The 7500-nt window shown below is 51.4% G+C and overlaps 1 protein-coding gene across 1 annotated transcript in view; it reads left to right on the top strand.

Annotated features, from left to right (window-relative positions):
• The window catches only part of UBQLN4 (ubiquilin 4), a 34560-nt gene that overhangs the window by 15487 nt on the left and 11573 nt on the right, over positions 1 to 7500 (top strand). The window contains exons 3-5 of the mRNA XM_082242934.1: positions 1994 to 2181; positions 4266 to 4528; positions 6099 to 6257. Of these exons, the coding sequence (XP_082099060.1) occupies positions 1994 to 2181; positions 4266 to 4528; positions 6099 to 6257 (610 nt within the window). The remainder of the gene's footprint in view (positions 1 to 1993; positions 2182 to 4265; positions 4529 to 6098; positions 6258 to 7500) is intronic.

Genomic DNA, 7500 nt, shown 5'->3' on the forward strand with positions numbered 1-7500 from the left:
CTCATCTGTATTCTCAGATCCTGAACAGGATTCGGCCGCCGTGAACGTGGGTCACCCTGCTGGGTCTGCGACCACGCGCCCTGAATCCTCAGATGGTGAGGATGATTGGGAATGCACGCGGTTGTGGCCAGTGGTGTATTTTGGTTTTGTGCTGCCCTAGGCAAGACTAAAATTGGGCGCCACCCCCCCCCCCCCCCCCCATGTAAATTTTTCCCACTCCTTTTTTAATGGATGTGACTCCATCCAAAACTGAAGGACTACAAGTCCCAGGATGAACCCCTGAGATCTCATGGGGTGGGTGGGTGAGGGAGGGAGAGAGAAAGAGGGATGAGAAAGGGGATGGGTGAGGGAGAGAGGGGGTGGGTGAGGGAGAGAGGGGGTGGATGAGGGAGGGAGAGAGGGAATCAAAGATAGAGAGGGGGGGATGAGAGAGAGAGAGGGGGGATGAGAGAGAGGGGGGGGATGAGAGAGAGGGGGGGGATGAGAGAGAGGGGGGGGGATGAGAGAGAGGGGGGGGATGAGAGAGAGAGGGGGGGGATGAGAGAGAGGGGGGGGATGAGAGAGAGAGAGGGGGGGGATGAGAGAGAGAGAGGGGGGGGATGAGAGAGAGAGGGGGGGGATGAGAGAGAGAGAGGGGGGGGGATGAGAGAGAGAGAGGGGGGGGGATGAGAGAGAGAGGGGGGGGGATGAGAGAGAGAGAGAGGGGGGGGATGAGAGAGAGAGAGGGGGGGGATGAGAGAGAGAGAGAGGGGGGGGGATGAGAGAGAGAGGGGGGGGGATGAGAGAGAGAGGGGGGGGATGAGAGAGAGAGGGGGGGGATGAGAGAGAGAGGGGGGGATGAGAGAGAGAGGGGGGGATGAGAGAGAGAGGGGGGGATGAGAGAGGGGGGGGATGAGAGAGAGAGGGGGGGATGAGAGAGAGAGGGGGGGGATGAGAGAGAGAGGGGGGGGATGAGAGAGAGAGGGGGGGATGAGAGAGAGAGGGGGGGGATGAGAGAGAGAGGGGGGGGGGATGAGAGGGGGGGGGATGAGAGAGAGAGGAGGGGGGATGAGAGAGAGAGGGGGGGATGAGAGAGAGAGGGGGGGGGATGAGAGAGAGGGGGGGGGGGATGAGAGGGGCGGTTCTAGAAACCAGCGGCCAATAGAGTCTCAAGTGGAGGGGGGTGGCTTTTTTGCTGCCCCCCTGCAAAGTGCTGCCCTAGGCCTGGGCCTTGTTGGCCTAGGCCAAAATACAGCAATGGTTGTGGCACATTAGAGAGGGGTTCAAGTGGTAAGGAGGGGAGACAGCACCTCCTCACCACCAGTCCCATGCTCTGTGTTCGCTCTATGGAGGTCAAAGCAAGAGTGAATGAGCCCTTTATCGGCAGCCTACTGCTTCGGCACATTCTTCTCATTGCTTTGCACAGAGCGGATCGTCTCTTATGATTGGCTCCTGGATCAGCAAGATTTGCATTCAGCTTTGAACTCACAAGTAATGACAATTCAACTGCACTCCGAGACGTTCAAAGATCACTCACCACGGAATACCAAATGGGTAAACAGCACCGGCTCCACTATATTTGTTTTAGGACTAGCTTGGTACATACTGCACCCCTTCTGGATTTTCGATCGACATTCCACAAACAGTTACAGAGTAACCTACAATATGAAAGTAGAATTTCAGTCCTAAACCAAATTAGTCTTAAAAAAAGTGTCCTGTGTCTCCCCCCCCCCCCCCCCCCCCCCTCGACCCCAACACCTATGCTGGTAACTTTTACGCAAACCAATCAATAAACACTTGTTGGGATTTTTTTTTTTTTTACCAAAGATGTGTAGCAGAAAATATTTTGGCCAAAATTTATGAAGAAGCTAGATTTTTTTTTTTTTATTTTGGATATGTTTTATAAGTGAAAGTAAAAAAATATATGTATTTTAATTCGGAATCGGCCCCTGAGGTTACCGATATTTCGGGAAAGTGATGGCCGCAGCTGATTAATGACTTTTTGATTTTGCAGGTCACAGGACCCATCAGCCACAGCCGCTGCTACTGCTGCTGCAGTTGCTGCTTCCACTGCTGCCGCTAGTCCTTCAAGCAATGACCCCCCTCCTACACAGACCACCTCTGCACCTGAGGAAGATACCCCCAGAGCGAGCACTGGAACTACGGCCCCAGCCGACAGAACCACTTCTTCGGGTATCTTGTGTAAGTATGGCTGCTGTGCTGGTAAAGAGCTGCTCAGGTCTTAAAAACTGGTGCAGAGAACAAGTATAACCAGGAAACCATAAACCAGTTCAGGTCCACCCTATAGCAGTTTTACTGCTACAGGGTGGCACCTGTGCACACCAAGTCACGTGTGTGTGTATACGTAATTTGACACTTCCAGGTAGGGGGCACACATGGTTACACACAGCGAGAGCCAATCGGCAGGTACCGTGGACTCTGCCTACTTCCAGGTAGGGGCACACATGTTTACACACAGCGAGAGCTGATCAGCAGGTACCGTGGACTCTGCCGACTTCCAGGTGGTGGGCACACATGTTTACACACAGCGGGAGCTGGTCAGCAGGTACCGTGGACTCTGCCGACTTCCAGGTGGTGGGCACACATGGTTACACACAGCGGGAGCTGATCAGCAGGTACCGTGGACTCTGCTGACTTCCAGGTAGGGGGCACGCATGGTCACACACAGCGGGAGCCGATCAGCAGGTACCGTGGACTCTGCCGACTTCCAGGTAGGGGGTACACATGGTTACACACAGCGGGAGCCGATCAGCAGGTACCGTGGACTCTGCCGACTTCCAGGTGGTGGGCACACATGGTTACACACAGCGGGAGCTGGTCAGCAGCTACCGTGGACTCTGCCGACTTCCAGGTGGTGGGCACACATGGTTACACACAGCGGGAGCCGATCAGCAGGTACCGTGGACTCTGCCGACTTCCAGGTGGTGGGCACACATGGTTACACACAGCGGGAGCTGGTCAGCAGGTACCGTGGACTCTGCCGACTTCCAGGTGGTGGGCACACATGGTTACACACAGCGGGAGCTGGTCAGCAGGTACCGTGGACTCTGCCGACTTCCAGGTGGTGGGCACACATGGTTACACACAGCGGGAGCTGGTCAGCAGCTACCGTGGACTCTGCCGACTTCCAGGTGGTGGGCACACATGGTTACACACAGCGGGAGCCGATCAGCAGGTACCGTGGACTCTGCCGACTTCCAGGTGGTGGGCACACATGGTTACACACAGCGGGAGCTGGTCAGCAGGTACCGTGGACTCTGCCGACTTCCAGGTGGTGGGCACACATGGTTACACACAGCGGGAGCTGGTCAGCAGGTACCGTGGACTCTGCCGACTTCCAGGTAGGGGGCACGCATGGTTACACACAGCGGGAGCTGATCAGCAGGTACCGTGGACTCTGCTGACTTCCAGTTAGGGGGCACGCATGGTCACACACAGCGGGAGCCGATCAGCAGGTACCGTGGACTCTGCCGACTTCCAGGTAGGGGGTACACATGGTTACACACAGCGGGAGCCGATCAGCAGGTACCGTGGACTCTGCCGACTTCCAGGTGGTGGGCACACATGGTTACACACAGCGGGAGCTGGTCAGCAGGTACCGTGGACTCTGCTGACTTCCAGGTAGGGGGCACACATGGTTACACACAGCGGGAGCTGATCAGCAGGTACCGTGGACTCTGCCGACTTCCAGGTAGGGGGCATGCATGGTTACACACAGCGGGAGCTGATCAGCAGGCACCGTGGACTCTGCTGACTTCCAGGTAGGGGGCATGCGTGGTTACAAATCCTCGACCACAATCCTCAAGCAGATTAGGGTTTATTCTCGATCCCTTTTTAAAGAAAAACCTGACATCAAGGGGCCTCTGTAATAATTTTAAATCTCTGCTCTTTAAATTATAGCCTGTCACTGGGCTGACCTTTACGCTCAGACAGGGACGGAATTCAAGAGAATAACAGCACACACAGCCATCCCTCTGACATTGGAGAGTATATAAATAAGTAAGGGCGCACACAGAAATCCCTCTGACCAGGGATGGTATACAACTGAGTAAGGGCGCACACCGCTATCTCACTGACAGGGAGAGAGTACAAATGAAAAACCGCACTCACAACCATTCCTAAGAGGTAATGTTACACTAATATGACTAAACAAGTAGAGAATCAAATGTTCATTCCTGATTCGATTCTCTGTAAATGCCACATCTTAGTTTTGTGAGTGTATCTCCTTTGCGGTATTGTTTTTTATTAATTTGTTTCTCTTCCAGCTGGTTTCGGTGGTCTTGCAGGACTGGGAAATCTAGGCATGGGTTCCGCCAACTTCATGGAGCTCCAGCAACAAATGCAGCGCCAGCTGATGTCCAACCCTGAGATGCTGGCCCAGATCATGGAGAACCCGCTGGTGCACAATATGATGTCTAACCCCGATCTCATGAGACAGATGATCATGGCCAACCCTCAGATGCAGCAACTGATGGAGAGGAATCCGGAAATAAGCCATATGTTGAACAACCCAGAGCTCATGAGACAGGTATGTGAGTGGTGGACTGGGTTTTCCCTGTTTACCTGAGGTCCTCTGTGTGGGAACTACTTAGCTATGTCTGCCATCTCTACCTCACCTTGCCAAGCTCCTCTATATGGGCACTGCTTGACTAGGACTAACATGTCTACCCTGCCTTATCTGTTCTGCCTACCTGAGATACTCCATATGGGTACTGCTTGGTGATCGCTACCATCTCTACCCTTCCATCTCCATGTGGGTACTGCTTGGTTATCGCTACCATCTCTACCCTTCCATCTCCATATGGGTATTTATCTCTACCATCTCTCTACCCTTCCATCTCCATGTGGGTACTGCTTGATTCTCGCTACCACCTCTACCCCTTCCGTCTCCATGTGGGTACTGTTTGGTTATCGCTACCATCTCTACCCTTCAACCTCCATGTGGGTACTGCTTGGTTCTCGCTACTATCTCTATCCTTCCATCTCCATATGGGTACTGCTTGCTTATTGCTACCATCTCTACCCTTCCATCTCCTCCATATGGGTACTGCTTGGTTATCTCTACCACCTCTACCCTTCCATCTCCATATGGGTACTGCTTGGTTATCGCTACCATCTCTCTACCCTTTTATCTCCATATGGGTACTGTTTTTGGTTATCGCTACCATCTCTACCCTTCCATCTCCATAGGGTACTGCTTGCTTATTGCTACCATCTCTACCCTTCCATCCTTTATATGGGTACTGCTTGCTTATTGCTTCCATCTCTACCCTTCCATCTCCTCCATTTAGGTACTGCTTGGTTATCGCTACCATCTCTACCCTTCCATCTCCATATGGGTACTGCTTGCTTATTGCTACGAGCTCTACCCTTCCATCCTTTATATGGGTACTGCTTGGTGAGCTCTACCATCTCTACCCTTTCCATCTCTATATGGGTACTGCTTGCTTATCGCTACCATCTCTACCCTTTCTTCTCTGTCCTACCCACCTGAGCCCCTATGGGGTCTAAAGGCTTCTCCATATATGAAGTGTATCACCTATGGCCACTCGTTGTTTTTTTTTTTTTTTTGTTTTTTTTTTCTTCCTTTTTATATTGTGGGTCATTAGATCGAGTCCACCAGGGACACAATTTGCTTAGACATTTCATCCGCTCTCTCCAGTTTGTTTCTTCCCAGAATTCAAGCTAAATGGCATCTGTTTCAGGTGGCCTGTGTGCGCCTGTGACTATGAATGTTACGTGACAAGGACTGATGTGATTGTCCTTTATCCTCTTAGTAATGCTATAGAAGTACAGGCAATATAGATGTTCATCTCTCTTCCCCTTCACTTGGATTCACCGGCTGCTGTGTGCACATTCATGTATTCAAAATGTGTGTTTTGCACACTCCCACAATGCACTGGAGCCCTCCCTTCTAATATGGCCGAGTGCTGCATTTAGAAAATATAAAGTAATCCGGGTGATGTAAATGCGTTATTGCCCGTGCTGCATAAGTATAAATACCAGTCCTCGTTGATGGGTTTTGTTCTTTGCCTAAGCATGTTTGTTGAACTGTGATATTTTGGTCTACATAATGGCAACTCTTTTTCTGATTTCAGACCATGGAGCTGGCTCGCAACCCAGCCATGATGCAAGAGATGATGAGGAACCAGGACCGAGCCCTGAGCAATCTGGAGAGCATCCCTGGGGGGTACAACGCCTTACGCCGCATGTACACTGACATACAGGAGCCCATGTTCAGTGCAGCCAGAGAGCAGGTAACTGCTGACTGCTACACCTCCTGTCCACCAGCAGAGGGAGCTGATGCGCTTCCTCTCGGTGTATACATTTCTGTATGCACTGTGGGATGAAATGCATTATGGATATTTTTGGTTCTTTCAAACACTTAATTTATTAAAGGCGATTACCAGTTAGCAGGTCTCTACCTGTAGCTACAGATTTTCAGAGAAATATCCAGAGAGCTCTCCATATCCACCTCTAGATCAGGCCTTTTTTGGCATGCTGTGCTGTTTTTATAACGCCTGTTGCTGTCACAAGGAATGTAAATGTCCTTGTGACAGCAATAGGCATGTGACAGGTACTCTCTATGGAGAGATCTGGCATCTGTAAGACCCAAAATTCCTCCTCTGCAGATCGTATGATTATTGGCAACACCGATATATCGGGGGCCGATATGCACTTTCCCCGATATATCGCAATCGGCCCCTGAGGTTACCGATATTTCGGAAAGTGCTGTACCGGAGTGATGCCTACAGCTAGGGGCATCACCCCGGTACTGGAGTCCATAGCAGACAGTCGGCTGTCTTGTAATGACAACCGATGCAGCTGAGAAGCCGTTCGGCTGTCATTACAATAAGCGGGAGGGAATGTCCCCCCCCCCTCTTGCAGCCTTCCGCGGCTCGCCTGGGTCTCCCGGGACAATCTGGCATCCTACCTGCACGGCCACCGAAGACCCGATCAAAGCCGCATTCGGCTCTGATCAGGTCTCCGTGTAAAAACCCATAAGTGATGTCATGACATCACTTCCGGGTACTCTGCGCCAAATTAAAAAAAATGACCGCATTCTAAACAGCCAAACTTGGCGTTTTGAATGCTTTTAAAGTGCAGAGGAGGGGTTTGGGGTCTTTTAGACCCCCAGATCCCTCCACAAGAGTACCTGTAAAAAAATTTTAAAAATGTTTTTTAAATGTCCAAAAATATCGGCCGATACGGATATGCGATGACCAAAATATCGGTATTGGCAATGAAAAAAAAAATATATCAGTCGATCACTACTTAAAAGCATTCAAAACCGCGCAAGATCCGTGTTTTTCAAATGCTTTTGTTTTTTTTTTTAAATAGCGCTTCTGGGTTATCTGGAAGTGTCAGGTCATCGCTTCTCGGTTACCATAGCCAGTCTGGGCTTTGTTTAGCTCTCTGATCAGCCGGCACACACGATGGCTGGGTCGCTCTGGCCTCCTGGTGGGACAGGAGAGCCCGAGGAAGGTGGCTGTGGCGTGG

Source organism: Pelophylax lessonae (assembly GCF_965119305.1).
Source record: "Pelophylax lessonae genome assembly, chromosome: 13".
NCBI lineage: Eukaryota > Metazoa > Chordata > Amphibia > Anura > Ranidae > Pelophylax > Pelophylax lessonae.